The 25,841-nt window shown below is 40.6% G+C and overlaps 1 protein-coding gene across 2 annotated transcripts in view; it reads right to left on the bottom strand.

Moving 5' to 3' along the window:
• grid2 (glutamate receptor, ionotropic, delta 2) overlaps positions 1–25,841 on the bottom strand; it is a 441,472-nt gene that overhangs the window by 357,868 nt on the left and 57,763 nt on the right. For both annotated transcript variants that reach the window (XM_035167013.2, XM_035167012.2), the window contains exon 2: positions 4,578–4,733. In XM_035167013.2, coding sequence (XP_035022904.1) covers positions 4,578–4,733 — 156 coding nt within the window. The remainder of the gene's footprint in view (positions 1–4,577; positions 4,734–25,841) is intronic.

Below are 25,841 nucleotides of genomic sequence, written 5' to 3'. Positions count from 1 at the left end.
AGAACTGCATACATTTGTCTGGAGCTGCAGTTTATAAGTTAACCTGTAATAATAACAATAATCATGATTTTGGTCATTTTAATTTTATTTTGAGCATGTTTAAAAAAATATATATAAATATGAGCAGGTAAGAAAAGGCCACAGCTAAGAAGTGAACTTTAATGTTCAATATAAATAAATCATGTCGGACAAGGAGTAGGGCTGAAGTGAATACTTATCGAGTCCTACGCCCTCCTGTTCATATTTCATCAAAACCTTTTGTGAAATGCCACAATATTCCAGCTTTCATCATAAACAGCTCAATCACAATTGGCAAACATCAACATTCATGACTGTGAGAGAAGAGGAGCAAAATGATATCCTGCCTCATTGTGCTACTTCCCCTCCAAAATTATCCATTTAATATGAACTCACTACATAGGTTTTAAGTAATAACAATAATAACTATAATATAATAAACTTGAAAAACTAACCCAAAACTGTTTCTGACACGTTGAACTCAAGTACTTTTTGTCAATACATTTATATTCAGTGTTCTATTTAGATGTTAGAAATAAACATTATGTTCAATAAATGCAAAGCACTTAGCGCAAGCAGATCATACATTTGGCTGCATTTATCTCTGTATTCTACTGGGACAACATTAGTCCACCCTCTGCTCTGAGCCTCTGCTGGACCTGCTTCTCTCTCTCTCTCTCTCTCTCTCTCTCTCTCTCTCTCTCTCTCGTACCCACACCAGTGGAGAGGGCTTCTTGTACAGCACCGCTCATTTACACTTTTTTCTTTGAAAGAATAGTACTGAATAAGTCAGTATTTCTATGCAGAATTAATAAATTATTTGTTTCCAGCTCATTGGCCTCTTATAATAATTACTAATTCAACCACTGAATAACACCTACACAGCTGTAAATAGATCTGGTTTAAACAATTTTCTCCATAATGCTAATATGCACGCCAATCTAGCCCTTAGAGAGGGCATGCAGTTCATCCATAACTACTTAAACACATGCACAAGCGAGAAGCTATTTAAGGTCATTAAAAGGTAATTAAAGACTATTGAAACTGTATAAATCGGTGTAACTTACTGTCTTTTGTTCATAGGGAAGGCCGACTGAAACCATTGCACACGAGAGACAGGCAGATACAATTGATTTGCGAGCCAGGTTACCAGTGTGCGAGACAAATACACAGATAGACAGGCAGATAGGGAGACAGGCAATCAATTCATCAGCCAGCTAACGACACAAGCAGACGGACGAGCAGACTGGCAGGGAAATGAGTTAGGCGGTGTGCTCAGTGCCGGGCAGACAGGAAGACATTGTACCGCCCACTAATTTGGACAGGGCCAGTCAACAGACTGAGGGACATGGCGTTTAATCAGTCAGAGATGGAATAGACAAAGCAGAAATTAGAAGCGAAGCCAGTTTGTCATTCAAAACGTGTTAATTGAAATCGGAAACAAAATTAAGATAAAAAATAATAAGTGGTGTTTCATTTGTCCATAATAAATCCACTGTAGCCAAAAGATGGGGTATGTTTCTGGCAGCCTAGTTTAGATTCACCCTCTGAGCTTTCTGTGGTAGTAGTTGTGTATCTGGCAGTTCCAAGTTGCGATTGTGTCTATATTTACGGAGGCAATGTTTGAGATTGTTAAAAAAAACAGTGTGCATCAGCGAACAAGCCCTACATAAACCTAAATTTAAAACAAGACGCTGTACAATAATCTGGTACATACAGCAACTGAAAATACACAACAATAACAGAAATACTCAGGTTGGGACTTCAAAGAATTACAGCCCGACTACCCAACCCAACTGCAGAGCCCTTATATCAAAGCAACAGCCCTAACAAGGCACTTAGAGATGCACAGACAACACACACATCCACCCATACTCATACAGTGCATCCACACAAGCTCCTCCAAGCTAATCTCTGAAAAAGAAACATACACAGTTTGGCCGCCATTGTTTGCAGCCGGCTGTCTGTTCGACTGAAAGACAAAACAAGCTCACAGATATTGTTCTCTGCTCTTCCCTTCTCTCTCTCAGCCAAAGCCAATGCAATGTTTATTTTTCAGGATGCATTTTCAAACCCATTGGTTTTGGTTCATCTGTGGAACAATAAAAAAAAAAAAAGCTAATCCTTTTAGACTTTTTGCAGAATTGCATTGCAGAGCATCTGCGCATCTTGGAAATGGACTCAATAGGATTTTAGGACTGAGGGCCACTCAGTACGAGAGGGAATCCACATTTGAATTCACTAGATCTGCATTTTAATTTGGAATTATTCCCCCGGAAAAAGGTGAAAATAATTCCTGGATCGACCCCTTGATTCGGATCAACACCAACATTTAATGGGTTCATTTCTGACCAATAACGCATCCTTCCACCAACTTCTGTGGTAATCTGTGAGGTCGTTTTTCTTTTAATACTGCTAAAAAAACAAACACACATACGTATGCAGATTAAATCATAGCATCTCCTTGGCATATAGTAGTTTTCTTATCCAGTAAATTGACTCTGTGTGTGGCCATTGCACATTGTATAATGTACTCTGGATATAGTATTTTATCTGTTTTTTATTTATTCATATCGTCATAGTGTCTTTAGTTTGTATTGTATGTTTGTTCTTTTATTCTATTCTAATTGGCATCTATAAGAAGGTTACCAGCTTAATTTGATTGGATCATACTGGTGCAGTGACAATAAAGTTATCTTATCTAATTGTATCTAATACATATATTTTATACAAGCATGAGTCATTGCTGACATTTCTAAAGAAAACTTAACAGTTACCATTTCTCAAAGCATCAAGGAGGATATATTCTGTGTTTCCACCTACTCCTCATGAGCTTCTGGGTGATTAATAACCACAAAACAAATGCCCTGAATAGTTGCTTGCACACTGAAGTTGAAAAGAATGTGTGTGACACATCCTCTGTATTGTCAGATGAGTCATTAGCCGTGCAGGCAATGCCCATATGAGTGCTGCTCCCACTTATTGCCACATTTTGTAATTTGCAATATTTCAGGATGGAAATCGTTAGAGTGAAAATGTGAGTGCGTCATCGAACATTGCTCGGCTGTCAGATGTGCTCAGGATTTATTGTTCGCTCGGTTTGAAAGTAGGAGAGGAAGCGAGTTCTAGTTCTGTTTGCAAACTGATCAACTAAACTTCTGAGCATCTTTGTCCACATAAACTTCACACGTATAATGAAGTGCACTGTTATCCGGTGGTAAAAAATACACAATATAATACATTTATTTTTTTGGTTTGATGTGGAAATTAATTTGTTCTTCAAACAACTTATGCTCTTTTTTCTTTGTATTACAAAACAGCCAGCCCAAATGTGCATATAGTTTTTATTTGATGGAATGTTACTACTGTATGTCGTATGGTAGAGTGACAGTGTGTGTTCGTGCCTAAGATCAGATGACTGTAATGCCTCAGCAGCACCAAGTACCACCTTACCACTCATCATCTCTTCCACCCACTTTAAAGACTTTAGTAGGTTTTCATTTTTAATGCAACACTACATTTAACCTGCCCACAGTGTGTTGTCAACAAGTAAGAATGCCATCAGCAGCACGTTGTCAACAGAGCGAACATCTCGCATGTCTTAAAACCTTAAACTGAATGTCTCATTTATTATGAGATGCACTGAAAGATTCGGATAACATGGCAATTCTTTTTAAAGCTCTGTTTTTAAATCACTGTCTTAAACAAAAATTTAGCAACAAACTTACTGTTACAAATTACATTTGCTGAAATAAATACAGGTTAATATAGATTTAACTGTGTGTGTCATTTTCTTACGAAAAAAGGAATTAAAGAAGTAAAAGGCTTGTGTATTCCTTGTTTGCACTGTTAACCTTTTAACATGTACTGTCTAATGCTGCACTTTTACATCTGTGGCTCTTAGGCTGAAATAGTCAGATGAGGATATAAGACGTGTTGAATTGATGTTTTTGACATCACCATGTTTTGTAGCATTGGATTATTTCACAGTAATTGTTCAATTTAGGACCAAGCCTGTTGGTCTGATACTGAGTGTTTGTACTATTTGATTAACATGATGTGTATCAATATTCCAGAGTCAATTTGTTGTCCAAACTGCATTTAGATTAAATAAATTGACTGCCAGCGTCAATGTCAACTAAATCATGAAGGGAGAAAAAATAATGAATAGACTGCCCCATCAGCTGAGTGTGTGTGTGAGGTCAGCTCAGAGTACACGATCAATGAAGAATTAGTGAACATGTAAGGCCGAGGCTAATTTTGTGCCATGTTTTTAATGCCGTGTTTCAACAATAATTAGTTTCCCATGCCTCATTGTTCTCAATTAAATGCAGAATTTAAAAGAAATAGAGACAGGACTGTGCTACTGGAAGAACCAGTGTGATTTGCATGATTCAGGCAAAGTGAAATTAAAAAGTTTGTGAGAGAATCAAAGATGACAGAGGCCTGCAAATATCCTCTTTTTTTAAATTATACTTTTATATCAACACAAAAAAAGTTTGACTGTGTGAGTGTTGTATCCGCTGACGGGGCAAGGCGACATATTATTTTAGTCCTACCTTCTTGTACGGCCTGAAAGGGGTTGTTTCCATCGACAAACTCCACTGAAACGGTGATCTTCTCCGTCTGCAAGATGTCATTGTTCAAATTGAGATCCGCCACAGCAAGACGAAACACCTCGTCATCTTGCCGTGCTGACTCATCAAAGATGGCACCTGTTAAAAAAAAGACAGACAGCACAAAGGCAAAGATTGAGTCAGTATTAGAAACATTTTGGGAATAGCAAAGCCAGTAGAGATAGGAATATAGTTATACTGTGGCTAGAGTATTCAGCCCATAAAGTTCCTCAGAGAATCAAGGGTCAGGCAACCTTCTACTCTTTCACAGTTGGTTTATCTTTATAGCGACCATAAAGTTGTGAAACAGCAGGAGTCCAAAAACAATGACACCAGAGTTTGACATATCACGATTCACATTTCAACCCATCAAACATTCTTTCTCATTCACATGTTCCAGCTGATAACAAGATCAAAAGGCAGGTTTTATACACAGCTTTGTCTGTTACCTCGAGAAAACATTTGTGTTTATGAACTTGTTCAGACCGGCTTTTAAAATCAATCGATCTCAAGTTGTCAGCTCAAAGTTCGGGTCTGAAAGCATCCAAATGTGTCTTGAGATCCTGTGATTCAGAGTCTGACTTTCGGGATCAGGTCTGTGATGCATGCTGCCTCATCCTTTTTTCGCTGTGTGAACGCATAGGTGTCCTGGGCCACATACGAAGGACCACCTAATCAACTAATGTCCTCTGACCCACTGGAATGAATCAAACATGTTATGCTTCTCACTGTCCAAACATTGATTTGTATGTGGTCACCACCACAACATCAACACTGGCCACCACATAATGACTGATCCATTTTGTAACTTGGTCAAACCTTTCAATAGCTGTGTTCATTCATCCCCACCCTCCGGACTCCGCTCACTTTTTTCTCTCTCTCTCTCTCTCTCTCTCTCTCATGCCAACACAGACATCGGACACGTGTGTGTGCACAAGCTGAGTAAAAACAACAGTATTCGCAAACATTAATGATGGTCATTTTTTTAAGTGCGATCCAAAAACAAATGGTCACAAGAGTGTGAAGAGACATAGCTGGAGCTGTCCTCTTGTGATCAGATCTCTCAGAACGGAAGTTAACACCAGGTCTGAACAGTGATTGATGACCACCTGAACACAACATCTGGTACACATGAGACTGTCCCTTGAAACATCTGGACATAAGAACATTAGCTTGAAAGCTCCTTTTAGCATCTGACCAGCTTGTGGGAGTAGTAGTGGGATATTGAGGGTTACACCCGTTGGGTTCTTCAAATGTGAGAGAGAAAAGGCCTCACTGAAGAGGAGCCATTGCCGGTTTGACATCCGTGCGTATTCGAAGGTCAGTCTCGGCCTGAAGGCGAGCTAACTCAAATGATAACTGCACAAAAGAGAAATGAAAGAAGAAAAGGACCGGTGTGTGCCAGCATGGATGATAATGTTCCCACTAGTTAATTCTAAATTATTCATTGAAATAAATGTCAGCCTGTAGTGTTGTTGGTGAGACGGCAGAACGAGGCACCATTGGGATATGTCGACTGGCTGGTGGAGATCTGGTCTTTGCTCTGGTCTGTTACACACAATTTACAGTGCGTTATCTTTTTTTTTCTCTCTCTCTTCCCTTTTAGCCTCTCATTTCAACCCAGTTTATCCCCGGAAATCCACTGGACTACTAATTGTGTAAGCCAGCGCAATGAAGCACCACTAACTGTATTTCACTGACCAGAAAATAAGCCTTGCATTGTAAAGTGTGTAACGTGTGTGTGTGTGTCAGACACAGGTTGTGAATTCCATTAATGACCAGGCAGACTACATTGGCTGAGGGCTGTTTTGTACCACATTTAGAAGACTGTTGCTATAATTGGCCTTGTATAGTTCAATGGGCAGAGTCTGCTGCTAATACCACAAAGGCTATGATCTGAATTCCCACAGTGGCCCAAGTTACTGAGGAAATTATGTTTCCTGGTGAAGCAAAAAAATATATGCATCACTTTTATGTGATAATATTGGTCCTCAAATGTGAATCTGAGAAACCCACTTCCCGTGTCCGGTGCAGGTTACTGTGGTGTAATTAAACTGTATAAAACGGTACATTGCACTGACACAGAAGACTGCGGACAACATTAATCTGGAAAACACAGATCCCACTTTATCCCCCCCCCTCAAATTAACTGTTGATGAAATTCAACTTCTGGAAGAAAACTGATTTCAGCACATGCAACAGATTCAAAAGCAGCGGCTGCTAGAAGGCATTCAGGAACAGTGGAGCGCACTAACTGCCTCTTCGTCATAGGGCCTCATGAAATATGTATCCTTCAATAATTTGATCCATCAGCATTTGGCAACTATAAATAACCACCCACTGATTGATTCCTGGTTGTTTTTATCATCATGCAGTATAGATGAGGTGAAACAAACAAGTCTGGACAAAGTGATACAGAACGAAATCCAGAGACTAATTAACTATTCCAGGGAAGATAAATCATGAATGATACAATGAGTTTGGAACATGCCAACGCTGGGGAAGGGTTTGTACTCCGCAGGATGATGTTAGGTAGTTTATGTCTAGAGGACAAATGCATGGAAGAGAAGAGATGATTGTGTTTACAGCTTTAAACGAACGCTTTGAAGCGGGCGTTCAGACGAAAGGTGGCGGACGTTTTCTTTTCTAGTTTGTCACATCACTTGAGTTCAGGTTTTTTCTGCACTTCACAGTACACAGCATGAAAACATTAAAATTGGAGGAAAAAAGTTAATTTATAAAAAGGAGCAGTGCGGAAAAAAGCACTTTATTTGCCCTTTTAATCTGACTTCCACAATGGAGTTGCCATAGTAACCCCTACTCGTGCTTCCAGACGTATGTTAAAAGCTGCACAGTGCTGTACACAAGTCTCTGTATATGAGTGGTTCATTATTTTTCTCTTTCCGTGAAACATCCCACCAGCAACACGTAACAAAAGAATATTAAAGTGTAAAAATCAGCTATTTACAGCTTTTAATCAGTAATATTCCTTTCTTCATTCTGTCTCTCTTATCCATGACCTCTTAACCACCCACTCATTCTTTTTCTTTCTGTGTTTGTCAGCTGTTGTACCTTTGCAGCAATTCATCAGCTACGTGTGTGTGTGTGTGTGACTTAAAACCCACACTCTTTAATCCAGGTACAGTGAGCAGGCACACAGACAGAAGCTGAGTAATGAAAAACAGCAGGTGAGAGTTAAACAGACAATATTTTAGAAAGAGTAATGTCTACAGTATGATGAAACCGGTTTTAATCATTATACAAGTGTGTGTGACACATCCTTTGTGCCTCGAGGTATGAAAAAATGATAATCCCATTATACAAATACTCCTGAATCATCATGGAACATTTCGCTCCATTTACGAGCTCTAGAGATTCTGAATGAGTACGTATATAAAGAGTGTGTTCATTGGAATTTGTATTCTGCTATTTTTTATTTTAAGAAATCAATATGTAATGAATGTTTGTTGTGAGAAAGAAAAGTGAATTGGAGAGAGAAGGACGGTGGATATATGTCTGCTGCTTCCTGCCAGTTATAGCAACATCACTGCATGCTGATTCACAAACAGGGATGTACGCACACACACACACGCGCCCACACACACACACACACTCCTGGCTCTGCCTACTTTCCAGTAATGTGATTGTGAGCGCAAAGGCAAACGTCACAACATAAATCAAGCAGGAAATAAAAGCAGTGAATCTTGTTTTACACAGACGCCTCAAGGGCGGGCACGCAAACACACGCGTGCACACACACTCTCTCTCTCTCTCTCACACTCACACACACACACACACACACACACACACACACACAGAGCATGTTGGCAGCAGCTTTAAATCTGTTTCAAAACCATCATCAACAACGGTGGTCAATTTGAATGGATGCAGCATCCAAAAGTAGACACCCCAGATTGTTGGGTCAAGAGGTATTGATCAAATGTCTGCCACTGGTCAAGTGCTCGGTATTCATTTCCCAGTTTGTTTACATAGATAAAGAGGCAATAAACAATCTGTTTGTCTACCTGATGCCAAATAACCACACAGGGAGGCTCAGGGATGCTACCGGTGGAAAATGAATGAGGAAGAGACAAATAATTGATAAGTCCGTCATCAACCTCTTCTTCCACAGTCTTTCATTTCGCTCAGTGTGGTTTTAGAATCTCAGTAATCATAGCTCCAACATATTCTCTGCTTTTTATTGACAACATTTGCTTTTGATTAGAGCAAATCATTCCCTTCAAGTTTTAAACTTGTAAGGACAGATGATGGAGATGTAAATATATAAAGAGCTGTATCTACAGTCCATGATCTCAGCTCTTTCTGAGTGATTTTTAAAATGTTGCCGTACATTACATTAAATAGAATAATTTACAGATCAGTCTCTTTGATATTTCCTAATGATACAAGGGATGTAAGTTTCCATGGAACAGACAGGACAGGGACAAACAGTACAAATGACCAAAATCATGCAAGATGAAAGGATGATAGTGGACATTTAGCGGACGAGCAGCTCAGGTGCTTTCATACTTATATATTTATGATGGTCATGCTCAAGTTTCCAAAACAGGTTGACTAATATCTACACAACTTTGGCTGTAGACTAAGGCTACAACCAGGCTAGAAGCTCTGTGTGGCTGTGTTAAGGCACAGTTATACCTTTTGCTATAAAACATCAGCCTGCTACGGTAATGATAACATGCTGAAGGTGTGTTTACCACGTTTACCACTGTGGTTAGTGTGTAGGTATAATAAAATGAACTAACTCTCCTAGAAAATAATGTTCAGCGGAGGTGAAGCTAAAATGGTTTTGTCTCCTTTAAAAACCTGTTAAAAAAAACTAGATTTTACGTCAAGTAGGTAAAAGGTAGGTATTAAACTATTAGATGGAATAAACACTGGTATATTAATCTGAAAGATTTTTTTTAAAAAGCGGAATAATTCATACAGCTCATCCATCCCAATAACAATACAAAATTAGATAATGTCATTCATGCAGAGAAAGGCAGATTGTTGAATGTACAAAACACAGCTCAATTTCCTTCTTAAATGAACAAATTAGGATGGTGATCATCCACTGCAGTTATTATGTTCCCACATTTCGTAAAGACCCGATAATTAAGCCGGCTCCTTCTCGGGATAATCGTTCAGCGGGAGGAATGAAGGAATGGATTTACGAGCGATTGAGTGTTAAAGGGGAGGGCAACGTGGTCACATGAGGTCACGACAAATGATAGAAGTTAAACAGTTACAGCTAAATCATTTGTTTTCAGGTTGTTTGCAAAAAATTGTTTCAATGGTAAAACAGCTGAGTGCTGCAAAAACCTTTCTCCATCGAACTGTACACCTGCCTCCTGATCTTTAACCCTCATTCACTCCAGCTCCTCTCTTTTGTTGGCTGCTGTCTCTCGCAGTGACGCCTCCAAACAGGGCTCTTAAGGTTTCTGAAATCTGGCTCCATGCCTCGGTCACTCCAACAAACTCACACACCTGTTAGGGAGGGTGCAGCTGATGACAGTAATGTGACAGGAACAGTGACAGACAAAGATAATGACTGGAGGGACACACACACACGGGTGATGTATCACTGATTTGTGACAAGGCTGGACCGAGTGTTGCTGTCTCAATGTGATGATGAAAGCATGGTGGCGGCTGCGCTGAGTGATGATCGTGATGAACAGGGGAGGTTATCGTCTTACAGTGTCTAGTGTCCACACACACACACGAGCACACACACACGAGCACACAGAAGCAGGATGTTATTTACAGCAGTGACGTGAGAGCTGGAAGGGAGTGCGTTTTGACACTTGGGAGGACAGCGTAGAATTAATGTGCGCGTTTCTCTGTATAGTTTGTGTGTGTGTGTGTGTGTGCGTGCGTGCATGGGTAAGAGAGGAAGAAGACAAAAGAATTAATGGTCAGACAAGAACAGAGGATGCCCGTGGCATATAACACAGACAGATATGAAAACACCTCTAATATTTATCATCTGGGCTCATACACAGTCTTTGGAAGGAAAAGGAAGTAGTAATCCATTTTTTGTCCGTCTGTGTATAAATATAGGTCAGCAGAAGAATAATGTGTGTTTACCGCACCAGGGACACTGTGTAGCAGAAATGTTGATACAAAAGTAGATATACCCTGACAATCTCTGCTCATATACAGTGCCTTGGTGTATTGCATTGTTATATCTGCAAGCTCACAATCAGCAGATTTAGCATATGATGGATATTATGTGTTAAAACAAGTGTGTTTGTGTGTGTGTGTGTGTTGCATGAGATTCTAGTTCATCCCCCCGTGTATTAATGGACAAACCTCCAAGGTAACCTGATTTGTGCAAGAAAAATCTCTCTCCCCCTCATACTTTTGTCATCCTCCCCTCACCATTCTCTCTCCCTCCTCCCTCCACTGTCTTCTTTTATTATAGGTGTGTAAATTAATTTGCTCCATCATTAGGGAGGCGAGCAGCCAGGAGAATTTGCAGTCATAGTTCAGCAGCATTTCAGTCCTTTGTCAACTGTCACACAAAGCTGTGCCAAGGTCGTTGCTATCTCCACCACAGCTTTATCCCTGCTTTACCTTTTCTCCCTCGCCGCATGTTGACGGAATCCAACCTGTTTCCCTGCTTTGAAAAGACCCACTGGAGATATCCAGGGCTTTCCTCCAACACAAATGAACCTATTTGGAGGTTATGTATTGCGTCTCCATTCATTAGCGAGCAAGCTGAACACAATTTGGAAATAACCATTCAACTAAGGCACATTTCCTCGGCCCCTAAGTTTTGCATTCAGCGAAGTAAAGGGCAGACAATTGACAGCAGCATTTTTCTTTCCGTTTCTCTTCATGTCAGCTCTCTGCCGGGTTTGGCCAAGTCCAGCTCATTTGCAAACCACAGCTGACTCAGCTGCAGTCCGGCCAGGTTTGCCTGGGATCTTAAAACAGTAGAAGTGGTGGCTGAGCGCCAGTTGTTAGAGTATATCTAAGCCTTTGCCAAGTTATAAGTAAATGATAATTAGGGTGATAGCAATGTACCTTCGAAATGACCCACGCTGTACATTCTGTGTGCCTGTGTTTTCCCTTGACAGCTTCTGCACAATGATTGCAGCATTTGCCTGCTCCTTCATACCAACATGTTGCTTTAAAACAGTTTTTTCTTGTGCAGCTCTACATGTTCAAGTGATCCTTCCGTCTTTATCGACGTCCTACCCTCACATTCTCATCCACCCTGTCTCTCTCTTTTATCCCCTTATTCCTGATTTATTTCTCCATTTGCCTCTTTGCTCCTTTCCCCTTTAATAACCACCATAGCCAATTTTTCTTTGTTCTGCTGTTCTGCTTTATAGTTTTGTTCCACCTATTTTTTGCTCCCCTCCACTCCATCACTCCATTTTCATACCCCTGATTCCTTTCTACCCATTTTCCCCTTTTCTCCTAATTTATCTCCACCTCTCATCCTTTCTCCTCCTTAATTCTGCCCATCTTCATGCACCCTTTCCTCTTCTGTACATCCCTCTTTTCACTCTTTCCTTTCCCTGAGCCACACGCTCACTTTCCCTGTTCTCTTTCCCTCCCCCTCCCTCCATCATTGCACAATGTAACGCCCTGTGTGACACACAATCATAGAAAACTTGCCATGGCTTTCAAAGCCTTGATGTCCTTGAATACGTATGTATATACATTTGTGTGTAAGTGAAAGACCCGGGGACATGGAGATAGAGATTTAATCAAGAAGGAGCTGACATTTGCTTTAAGAATCAAACAGATGCTTTGGCATTTTCAAAGCTTTCAAAACAAACCAAGTACATAGCCAAGCATTTTCAAAAGGCCCGTTCTTTGTTGCTGTGAGAGAAATGTGTTTTTTTCCTCCACCCATCAAGCAGCCATTGTTTACAGATATGCCAGAACCCTGAAAAGCAGATTGCACCGACAGGTAATCTGGCACAACAAACATGTTTTCATCTCTGCTTTCTTTTATAAAAAGACAAAGTATCATTGTATGGCAATGCAGTTAAAAGCCTTAATACTTTGAAGGCTGTTCTCCGCCGGTGTATTTCTCTGGGTTCCAACATCTGAGGGTCAGCTTTCCAACAGCATTATATTCATGTTATATTGTCAGAAGGATAAAACCTTAAGGGTGGACAACAAACAAACATTGATGTCATGAATAGCAGTACTTGAATGTACAGATTCAACCCTGTGTGTTCAGCTGAATTACCATACAACTACAATGAACTTTCACTGGCTTAAAAAGTCACTAATTACTTCTGTCAAGGATGTTTTAAGTTTGCAGGTTTTTGGATGCAAACATTGGGAAAAGTGTGGAAATGTTACTAAAATGTTACTGGGCCAAAAGGTGGATATAATTTAAACCAGGCTTTAAAGTTCCTCAACGAAAATGCTGGTGTTTGCCTTTAGCAATGTTGGAGAAGATAATCATCGACAGAGAGATGAGACTAAATAGGAAAAGATTAAGGATGCTCTGATTGATCGTCCACCGATTGGTATCGGCCGATACCAATCGGGAGCTGAGCAAAACAAGAAGAGCTGAGCAAAACAAGAAGAAGAAGAAGATGAAGGAATCAAAAACAGGAAAAAATGTATGTCTCATGTAGTTTAAAGTGCTAACATCCTCGACTGTACGAAACGAAGCGTCAAATCTGCTTTTCAAGCAAGAAACCAGTCTTTTTATACACCTTAAGTCTTTAAGCTCGCTCTCCTGATTAATGCCGAACATTTGGGAGGATTTTGCCTGAAGCGATGGTAAGAGGCTTCGGATTTGTACACATCATAAATGTCATTTTATATTTCAGGGAGGGGGAGGATTTTGTAGGAGCTCCCCTCTCTTGCCCTCCTTCCCCCCTGGCAAGCTGCATGTCTTCAGCATCTTCACACTCCGAGACTTCCCATGTCGTCTTCTTCTACCCTGTGCAATCGAATCCTATGCTCCTCTCCATTTTCGACATTTATAGCTGCAAAACTTCTGAATGCTCCACCCCTTTGTCTCCTCCATCGAACTGCTCTCTGTCATACTTTTCTCTAATTCCATCACACAGGCCCTCTCCTCCTCTTTACCTTTCCATCGCAGACTTGTCCTCTACCCCCTCCACACATCCACAACCATTTTTCTCCCTCCTCACCTGCTATCCTCTGGCACTTTTATCCTCTCATCCCAAATCTTTCTGTTCCTGATTTCACACCAACCCACCGCCTTCCACCGTTGTTTCCTTCATCCTCTTATCCATTCTGTCTCCTTGTCGACTCATTTTTTTCCCCATCGAAGTTTGCTCTACCTCCCCCCGTCCTCTTTGCCCTCTAAAACCAGCGCAAATTCTGGAGGGTTTTCAATTCATCATTACTCAAGCAGTTCAGTAGCTGTAGTCATCTTTCCTGTCCTTGGTGATGCTGCTGCGGACGTGCTACTCTGCTAAAGCTGCAGACTTAAAAAGAAATGCACCTTCCCTATTTGTATTTTATGTGCAGTAATACAACAAAAGCCACATTCATTTGCATAAACACGCACACATATGTATATGCCAGTAAAGCAGCTTTAGGATAAATAACCTTCATAGAAAAGCCATTCTAAATCTGGTATCCAGTGGAGATATAGTGGCTTTAACTAAAAAATAAACAGATGACCAATAAAGTAATGTGTCATCAACAGTGCACTCACTGTGTGCGTCTTATCTACTTCTCTCTCTTTCATCAGCTCTATCTTGCCAATATGCTGTTTTAAATCATCAATCCATCTGCCCACAGAGTTGGTGCCACTCCTGTTGTCCTCATTTTCCCTCAATCATTTCCTCTCTCCCCCTGTCTTTCTATCTCTTTCTACATAAACACTGTCTTCCTCCACCACCCTCACTATCCTTCTAGCATATTCTTACAACCCCTTTTCTGTATCTCTCCAGCCCTCTTTACCTCAAGGACTCTCTTCTGTACACCTTACAAAAATATTACAAGTACACATTGGCGCGCGCGCACACACACACACACACACACACTATGTTCATTACCAGCAGTGAGTCAGTTAAAAAGTCATAAAGAGCATAATAAAGCTCCTCCATCTGCAAACCTATTAGCAATGGTCAATCCTACGGGGGTCACACAAGCCAGTACAAATGCACTGACAAGTGCACATTCTCTTGCATGCACACACACACACACACACACACACACACACACACACACACACACACACACACACACACACACACACACACACACACACACACACACACACACACACACACACACACACACACACACACACACACACACACCTTACTATAGTTGTGAGGACACTCATTGACATAATGCATTCCCATTCATCATCCACCTAACCTTGCTCGGACACAGCTCTGGCAGCCAGATTGAAATAAACAACGGGTATTGCCAGCTTGTTTAAACAAAAATGAAGTTGCAATTTGAGAGCATTGATTAAAAACATTTTAGCAAAAGTGTTGCAGAACATCAATAAATGTTATTATAAATTTGAAAATTTAAAGAAAGAACCCTTGATTTATCAACTAAGCTTCAAGTAATGAAAGTTATTAAAAATTTACTTAAAATTTATGATCTGGCCAAATGTGAGGAGAAAACATATTTTTACTATTGGTACAGCCCATTTGATCACAGCTGCCAAAACATGGGAAAGATAAATAATATCATATTGGGGAGTCTAGCTTTCTGTTGATGGTAATCATTCACCACTGCCGCTGTTTTTTTTCAAGTTATCATGCTTGCAGACACGATTGCAAGCAGAGACGTTTCCATCTGCCACCACCAGAAGCTGCCATACTGCCAGCCAAACAGCCACCCAGAGGAGTTCATTTAAAAGCCACCATGTCAGCAGAACTTCTACACACACACACGCACACACACACACACACACACACACACGCACACGCACGCACAGCTCCAAGTGGCTGTTGTTTTATTCATCACAGCAGTAAGGTAGGTTGCCCCGAGGATCCAACACCCACAGAGTGCCGTACATGAGGTATTGGTGGCGAGGGACAAGTCTCTGTGTTTATGTGTGTTCACCATATATTTACAGTGGGTAACAGTTGGTGTGCATGAGCCACTCAACACAATTAACCAAATTTTGTCCTTATGAAATAACTTAGTTGGATATCTGTTGGTCAAATCAGTGCGGGTCCACACAATGGCAGCTGTATTTTGTTGTTTGTCTCTACATAACCAACCAATGTCTGGGTAAGCATCACAAACACGTATAGTTACACATGAAGAACCGCAAAAAGGCAACGAAACCTGCCAACCATGAAGATTGAGCCTGAAGACTAAAAGAAAAATCAGGCGCCTGCGTGTGTTTGTGTGGGTCTAAAATTAATTTCTGTATTGTTTCTAATATCAGGCATATACCTGATATACTCCTTAGTCTGGAGTTCCAAGAAGAAATTTCATCAATCATCCCAGGTAATCTTTGTTAGGGAGACAAAGGCAAGGGGGAAGATTTGAGTGCTGCACAATTGGTCGAGCTCATGAGGTTGAACCAGCTTTTTGCACACTTTAGATCGATGAATAGTACCAGTGTACTTTCATGTCAAAAGACAAATTCATAGGGATTCCCTGAAGGCAAACCCTAGATGTTGCATTACTAAGGTCTGATCTGGTCATCTGTATGTCTAAATGAACTTTTGTTAGAGATGTAATGAATTTCCCCATTGAGCATTCCTCATATATCATGCTCACAGGACAGGAGGTTGATTTGACCCTGACCTTTGACCCCAGACCACCAAAATCGAATCAGTGCATTATTGGGTTTGTTTCAAGTTTAAACAGATTCCCTACAAATGTTCCTAAAATATCACGTTCAGAACAAACTGGCCAAAATTGTGTTTTGCAAGGTCATAATGACATGGACCTTTGACATTAGACCACCAACATGTTATTAGTTCATTCCTGAGTGCAAATGAACATTTGTACCAAATTTGAAGAAATTATCGCAAGGCCTTCCTGAGAAGTCGTGTTCAAAAGGGTTGGCTGGACAACCAGTTTATTTAGGAGATAATCAGGTGATACACATCAGTGTTTCTGAAACTCCCTCCTAAAAATAGCCACTGGGAGAAGTACACAGAGAAAAAACAAGCGCTGGGTTCTGCAACAATTGACAGACAGAATAATGTTGGAGGCATATTCATTTTGAGATTAGTGGATTTCCAAAGCAATCTGCTCTGCACCACATGCAAATTAGTCCAGGAGGTTTGCATCTGAAATTCCAATCTGCTTTACCAATCTGTTTCGAGCCCAGATCTTCCATCACATTCAGATTTAGTCTTTTTGGGGGGCTTTGATGAATTCCTTGACATATTACCCAGAGGAAATTCAAATTGAGTGCAAATGATGCCCCTTGAACTTGTCTTGTAAAAAGATCTGAGCTTGGCAAAGATGGCCAGTAGAGTTGGACATGCTGATGGGAAGCTGTGGAATCTTTTACTCATTGCTCGGTGCAGAGAAGCATAGGATTATGTGAGTCTGTGGGACCACACTTAAATTCTAGTCTGTTTGATATAATTTTTTTGTTTTTGTTTTTACCATTATGAATTATTCATGGAGCTGCTCAATACAACCACTGTTGCATATTGTCACCTCTTACACTACCTTGTAGAACCGCTCCCAGTTTAAAGTATAACTGTTGGTTTCATGCCATCTCATTTAACCCTGAGGGAAAAGACCCCCCTTATCTTGTCTTTTCAATTCCTGGGAGTCCTGAAGCGACCAATCATCATTCCTGCGCTACAGGATACTGTCTTTATCAAATGTAAGATTGGGAGCCCAGTTTCCTGGAGCAATTTCATCAACAAGAACAAGCTCCTTTCCAGACCTGCAGTTATAGTCTTGCATATATTATATTTCACAATATGGATTAAGGCAACTGACCAAGTGTTTGGTTTGTGGCCACACTGAAACCGACCTGACGAGCTGTTCTTCTTCTGTTCCACACAGGTAAGACAATGTTGATGTGTTTTCTAATGCTAAAGAAAACTAGCAAAGGTTTAGCTATACACAGCAGTGTTTTTCAGAGGTAGGAAGATGAACCAGGTCTGACGGGTATCTGTGTACATAGGTACCTGGACTTCCTTGTGTTTCTTGAAGACATTTCATCCAAACAGCTTCCTCAGCACTGAACTAAAGAAGCCTTCTCCAGTATGTATGCAACTTCTGAATAAGTCTGAGGGGTACTCCAGTTCTATGGTTGAAAGGAGCAACTGATAAGTTAAGAGCAGTGCAGATGCTGTTAAATCATCATGGACCTTCGATCATCAATACCAATAAACACCTCGGTAAAATGAAGTTCTTGTGGAGGGTCTCCTAATACTCTCCTCTTGAGTTCTTCCTTCTATCTAGATCCTCAAAACAGTGAATCTGTCTCATTACTATTCCAGAGGAGAAAGCTCTGTGAGAGCCGGCACTCAAAAGATCAAAACAAATACACATATACATCACAAGGTAAGTCTTCCAATTGACAGGCTCTGCCTTAATAAGGGTTACACACACACTTTGGGCTTTTGTACGCAGCTTTGTTTGGCTTTGGGAATAACAATAAAAGCTAAAACTTGTACCCTAAGAAACCATCCCCCACCCCCACCTCACCCTCTCCCCATATCTCCCTCTCTCCAGCCCCCTATATGAAATGTAATTCCAATTAGTGACTAATTGAAGGATTAGAAAACCGTGGCATCAGTATCAAATATTTAATTAACAAAATCGAAGGAACAAAGTGTTCAAGTCTATCTACTTAAAGTCGCTCTGAACATAGCTACGATTAGAGAAAATGAGATACGACTCCATTTTTGTGTGGGTAGAGTTTATCAGAACAGTAGGTAGGCGACCTGTGGTGTAATAAACTCACACGTGTACCATAAGTTCTTTCAGCTCCTTCCTCAAACATCCACTTTTTTCATTGTTTAATACTCTCAAAGAGCTTTTGGAGGGAACTAAAGCTAACACTGGATGTCTCATATTCACATTTTCATTGGCCTACAGCTGCGGAGAAATTAAAAAGTCTAAAATGTCTACAATCTGTTTTGTTTCCTGCTGTATTTCTCAACAATAAGCCATTGTGGAACATTGACTATGGCTCAATAATTGCATGCCTTTGGTGCGTTCTCTGGTTGACAGATACTTTTAAATATTATAATAAAAATGTTCACAGAATAAGTGCTTACTGCACTTTGGATTAGTGCTGACTGATGAATTGTCTTTTATGTTCATTATTATGTGAAGCACTAAACACATGTGATTTCTTTGTTTGTTGCATTTTGAGATGTACCAACATCTCTGAACAACACAAAATGGTACTAACAACATCAACAGTTGAGTGCAGACACAGTGCAAATAGTAACTTGCTGATGCTGGCCATCTGTTTGTTTTTTTCTAATCCTCCCCTCAAAGGAGAAACTGACTTACTTGGTGTCTGCAGGACTGTTTGCCACATGCCAACTAGCACTATCATGGTGCCACGTCTATCACTCTTTAGTCGACCTGTCACTCTGAATCTGCTGCGTGGGAGAGTTACCTCAGTGTGTGTGCACATGCACCCCAGTTAGACTGATTTCATTTTGTGGACAAAGCTGGTTCTATCATCTCTTTCATTGAATCTTCAACCACACAGACATTCGTGTTGGGCTGGACAAATAGTCTTAAAGTCTCTATTATATTATATATAGGCCTACATATATTTATATTTTTCAAAGCAGAATGGTTAACAGGAACAAACTGTTTCGGTTTTAATATATATATATAAATATATATACTGTATATTATAAGGAGGCTTTTCGGGTGTATTCTCTTACAGTGTACCAAGGGCAGTCACACCTTGTACAATTTCTTGACTGTGGAAAAACACTTGGTCTGTGGAGATCAAACGAGAGGACAAGAGCTAAAAAACATTAAGTTAGCGATGGGATCCAGAGAGAGGGGAAGATTGCTCTGTAGAGATTTACTTGTCTGCCTGTTTCCTGAAGGACAAGAAACTGCAACTCACGATCCAGGAAACACAGGTTAGACAATCGTAATACAAAGTTGTTTTTTCATATACAACCTGTCAAATATCGGTTGAAGTGGCGTAAGGAAAAGGTATAGAGGAGAATGGGAGGCAAGGATGAAGCAGAGACAAGAAAATTCAAAAAGCAAGAAAGGTATGATACGAAAAAAGAGAAATAGAGAGAGGTGAAACCAGAGTAGAGAGTGAGAGGAGGGCATGGGTATGTGTGTTTTCATGTAGTATTAAATCCAATCCCTTGGTCAGTGATATACAATATATATCAGAAAAATCATTAGTAGCTTATATATGATGGCTCAAAGGGAGACGCTATTATTATTTCAATCAGGTATTGTATAACTTTACGGTTTCAGTAATTGGTAATGAAGCCTTTAAGGCCAGAACTAGACAATATTTAAGCTCTCTCACAGAAGTGTAATAATGACATTCCCCACAGATATACGGTTTAATCTCATTATTGATCGCCTGTACAAACCTGGCAGACTAGGACACAATATTCGCTGTTGAGCTTTAGTTCTTGTGAAGGGAGCATCATCATCCCCGTGTAGTAAAAGTGTCATCTTGTTTCTCCAGAAATGTTTTTTTTAACATTATCATTCAAAGCAAGAAAATATATTTGTATATAAAAGCAAAATGTAGAAAACATTATGTCAGCTTTGGACAAACATGTGCAGCCGAGACAGTGTAAACACTGTGGGTCTGATAAGCTCCAGCACCAAAGCTGCAGAATGTATCTGCAAAGATTGGGCTGCTGTTGATTTAGCCTGCAGCAGACACACTTAATTGACACTTCAGCGGAGACAGAAAATCATACTGTACGGCTCAAAGCTAATTTGAAATATGAAAAATATGTACGTCAGGAAGGAAGGAGACTGACTCTGACTACACGCCTGTAGCCTAAATGTATAGTCTGTTCGTTATTAAGAGCATTTTGAATAAATTTAAAAAATCAAGAGCATTGTTTTTTGCAATGGTTTCAAATCTATAATAGAATCTGAAACAGAACCAGGTGAGGAAATTGTGTTTACATCTGGAACAAGCACAACACATGTTGATCATCAGACACCCCCCTATATGCCATTCAGCTGTGTATGTTAATGGGTGAAAGTGCTCATGTGGACGTGTGAAAGGGTGGTGTCAGTGTTATAATGATCAAGCTGTGTGAGTGTGTTTGTGTGTGTGTGTGGGGGTGCATGTGACTGTGGTGTGTAAGAGATGGTACATGGCTATAATCTTCATGCATGTTTAATATGATCCGGAGACGAGGCAGGTATGGGAATTTTGGTGTGTTTGTGTCATGGACCTGACATGTATGCTAAGTAGTTCCCTAGTGGATCTCTTCCACGTGTGTGTGTGTGTGCGTGTGTGCGTGTGCGTGCGTGCGTGCGTGCGTGCGTCAAACAAGTCAGAGTTCTCATTTCACTGGGGCCTCTTCAAAGCCCAGCAGGGGTGCAAGCAGTCAAGTTTTGTCTGGAGAACAGGCATGTACGCCCACACATGGGCTCAGTTCTTTAAAGCATCAACACTATCACAGCCTCCCACCCCCGAAGAACCCTTAAGAACATGCAAGGTTCAAATTATTATCAAAGCTCTATGTGTTTGAACAGGCACAATGGTGGCACTCTAAAAACACGGTCAGAGTGCACGACTGCAGTCTGTTGGACTTCTGTTCTTGTTAACTGCTCAGCATGTGTGTGTTGTGCTGTGCTTGTGTAATAGATGGTGTTTGACGTCCTTCCAGTACTTGACAGTACAGGGAGCGTTCAAAGCATGGCAGGAGCACTGGGAGCAGCGTATAGGGAATGTGGCTAAATTTAAGTCATGTGCAGCTTTTTTGCTTTGTATAGGTGCAGTCTAGTAACATTTGATTACTGGACTTGAAATATTTGACATGTGTTGGTAAGGTTTTACAAGTCACTGTGTGAGATCTCTTCGTTTTCAAGATTTGGGGTTTTTCCCTCCTCATAACCGTCTGCTCCTTTTGACTTTATTATTTCCTCCTCAGTCCCTATGTAACCTCCTTCTCAGTCTGACTCTCTGCCAGTTTCCTCCTTTCAATCTCTTCCCCCTCTGTGTCTAGTTTGCCCTCCTCTGTCACTGTCCTCCACCATCTCATTTTTAACGCAAAGGATGAGACAAGACTGTGCCGAGACGCAGGTGGGGGTGAATGCTAAATTAAGATCAGAACTTTTTCGATTTGTATCACCAAGGCACAGGAAAGGTGAAAAGAGAGCCGACCCAGCATGACACAAGCAGACAGATTCATGTCAGACACATCCTCTGCTCTACCCTTCACTCTCTTTCTCTAACCTTTGACATTCTCCAACACACTTATTCTTATTCACTTCACACTGTCTTTAGCTAAATCCTTGTCTGCATTTCACCTTCTCTTGATATCCCTCCTTTCATATGCTGACACTTCTCAGTTCAGAACACCCGACTACAGTGTTAGCTTTGGGTGTGTTGTAATGTGTATTTTTTAAGTAGGATTCCAAGAGGAATCTACATAAAGGGATGGAAACAAAATGAATGCATACAGTATGTAATCTATACATAATCCTCATTTTCAATATGCAGTGGAAATCGTGTCATCACTGTGTTATTGTGCAAGCAATGCAGCATCCTTCTGCTTAAAAATCTCCATAACACCATAATAAAAAACTGGGAAGCCTTGAGAAACTAATATTGTTAGACACGCAGCGAATACCTGCAATGTCTGAATTTTCTATAAAAAAAAACAGTCACCTAATACCAAAAATGGTGTTCGATAAAGTTGACATGGTTTGATTTAAACTGTATTAGGGAGCTGGATGTCATGAAATTGGTTCTGTGAATGCAAAATGGAAGTGCTGACATTCACTGTGGCATTTTCAGGTAAAGGGGAGGGAAATGTCTTACAAAAGAGGTGTGGAGACAACTAACGGATACAAATTCTCAGTGTCGCACAGAGTAAACTCTCTGTAGGCGACTTCACTTAACGTACGAAGAATTGTGTGGACCCAAGTTTTTAGGGGTGTTGCGACAGGGTAGGCAAATCGGGCTATTGCATGGGGCTCCAAAGCTGGGAGGTGGCCCCCACGACAACAGCTGACCTACAGCAACAAAAACATGTGAGAGAGCCCCGTTAAATTCTATGATCGGCTATGAACAGAAAACTGAAACAACACCATGGTCAGAAACCTCCAGGACTCCAGGCCACCAGCTTCCTGCAAAAAGCTTTGTAATGTAGAGGTTTGGTTGAAGATAAGTATGTCTATCATGTAGTCAATGAAGCCCCATTTTACTGGTCCCAAAACATTTCTGTGTGTGTTTCCTGGAGCCTAATTTTTGCTTTCTTGTGTTGTATCAACACAGCATCTCATGCACGACGCCCTCTGCTTTCCACCCCACTATTGACGGAAGCGACTCATAAAAATACCTTTTTCAAATATGGCCAACTCCTGGCCAGTGGGCTGTGCCTCATCTGGGCCTGGAGGTCAGATGAATAAAAGAACCATAGAGAGAAATTGTGAGCACAGGAGAAATGAAAGGAATAGGGCTGGTTGGGTGAAGGTGGGTTTTCTAGAGGTGCAAAGTCAACATGAAAGCAGAGAGATGCACCATTGAGACTGAACCATAAAAATGGGCTGATGGAGGCAATGGGTGAAATAGATTTTCATAGATCATCAAACTGCTTGAAGGGTGAGACGGTGAAACCAGCAGATTGAGAAAGAGACAGAGGGGAAGGCTGAAGGAGCAGTGTGTTATCCATCCAGTAAAGTGTCCAGCTTCCAGTTGCACACTGGATCTCCCTGTCGCTATGGCCCACAGAGCTATTTTTAGCATCACACCCACCCTCAGGCACAAGATCACACACACACACACACACACACACACACACACACACACACACACACACACACACACACACACACACACACACACACACACACACACACACACACACACACACACACACACACACACACACAAACCCAGATGCATACACAGTTATACACAAGCAATCAAGCACACTGGATTTCTGCTGCCAAAAAACAGATTGAAGTCACAGATTGCCAGACACAGAGAAAGAGATTGAAAGAGACATGAAGATTGATAGAAAAACAGACAGGAAGTGAAACACACAGAGATGAAAAGCTAAAATGCAGAGACAGACAGACAAAACAGCGTGTGTGACTCAGGACGGGATAGCCCAAATTCACCGAATCCTCTGGGGATTACACGACAGTTGTGACTCTGTACGGCAGCAGGAAAGACAAAGAAAGTGAAGCAGGGCTCCATAATTACTCTGACTGCTTAACTGCACTGTAAAGTAAAGAGGGAGGGGGTCAAAGAGAGGGCAAAACCAGCTGATCTAATGACAAACGGAGATAAAACAGAGATCTAATTAGCTGGGGTAACGCACATAGACAAGACGTGCCAAACGATATCACAGTAAGAATGTGAATTACAAAACTTGAATACTGCATTTTGGACGAATCTTAATTTCAGATTTGAGTAAAACATTTAATACATCAGGTGAATATAGTAAAAGAAGAGAATGTGTGAACCACGCAGCACTGAAGGATGCAGAGATCTTGAAAAATAAATCTTGCATACTAAGAGGACTGATTGTGTGCACTTTACAGAGTGCCATTCTATTTCAACCTTCTGCATTCACAACTAAAAGGAAAGAGATCGCATGCCTCCGCCAAGGCTGATAGGCCAGTTTATCACTATGTTAAATATATACATGTATTGAGATCAGATACATCCAGTTCATTATACAGATAAGCACTAAATGTTATCTGTTCATAGATACTTTCACTCCACACATGCTTGATTTTTGTTTCTTTTTTTATCAAAGTGAAAAAAAAAAACTGAATCCGCCTCCTTAATTGAATCTGCTTCAACATTTAATAGGTTCTGCCTTGTCAAACACTACACACGTCCACCGAGATACAAAAAATCAGCTCAGGAGCTTTTGTGTAAGAGCCAAACAATCAAACAGCAGTGAAAACATAACCTCCCCTTGCAGAGGTAGCAAACATGTTGACAGAATAGCACACCACACACCACACGACATGACGCCTGTGGTTTGGACCTCTAGGAGTTTTCATTCTCCCACATATCATTATGTTTTATTCAAACAGAACATTCAATGAATTCCATGAAAACCATGCATTATGTACAATATATTACACACATAGCATGTACTGCTGCCAAGTTAATAGGTGTTCCCAACTTCTTAACTGCTATGCCACTTGCATCGCAGCCTCGATAGCACACTCACCCATTAAACTGCCACTTCTCTGTTAAGTCATCAGGACGTAGGTTGAGCTACGTCCATAAGGCGAAACAGGCCCAGTGTTGCCAGATGGGAAATGCAGAGGTATCATACCAGAAGCTTAACATTTTCATATTTTAAGGAAAATTATCATAGGCGAGCAGAGTAGGAATGGAACGCTCAATACCGAAGTATCAAAACTGTGTCGAGATTCCGAAGTGTTTCAGTGTACAGAAAGATGACTGACTGAAAAGATGTCACATGAGAAGAGATGCGTGAATACAGACGTGATCCATATTTTACTATCCAGATTACAACTGATAATACTAAGTGTCACAAAATGATCAAATTATCGTACATCATGCACTATTGATTCAGAGGGCAACATTTTTGTACAGATATGCTAATTTTTATACATCTGACAACACTGTACAGGCCCAACTTCAACATAAGCGTAGTACCTGCAACCATAGTAGCACTTAATGAGACATCCCTAACAGAGCACCAGAGTCTGGTGATCTTTTTGACTGTCCGTCAATGTCTATGAGACGTCCTTGTTTATTATGCATTTACATTCTTGCTGCTTAATGATGTGTGCTGTTTGCTAAGTGTTGCTCTGTTTATCGTTTCCATAGGACATCATTTGTGAAGGTGAATGAACAGTGTGGTAGACAAAGAAACTAACCAAGGACAATACAACTAACTAACTTTTTTTGATCACCCCAAAAACACTTAAAGTGACCAATGATCCAACGGAATTTGTCCCACATTAATGCACATTGTGATGTTACACTTGAAACAACAAGTTTTGAGAGCTGCTTTTCCATCTTTTATTTTAACTGAATATGATTATTATATTATAAACAAAAGATAAGACTTCCATCAAAGATCTATATGGGTTCATCCAATCTCAGCC

This window comes from Hippoglossus stenolepis, chromosome 9 (assembly GCF_022539355.2).
Source record: "Hippoglossus stenolepis isolate QCI-W04-F060 chromosome 9, HSTE1.2, whole genome shotgun sequence".
Classification (NCBI taxonomy): domain Eukaryota; kingdom Metazoa; phylum Chordata; class Actinopteri; order Pleuronectiformes; family Pleuronectidae; genus Hippoglossus; species Hippoglossus stenolepis.
Note: the sequence above shows the minus strand (reverse complement) of the source record. Positions and strands in the feature narration are given on the sequence as shown.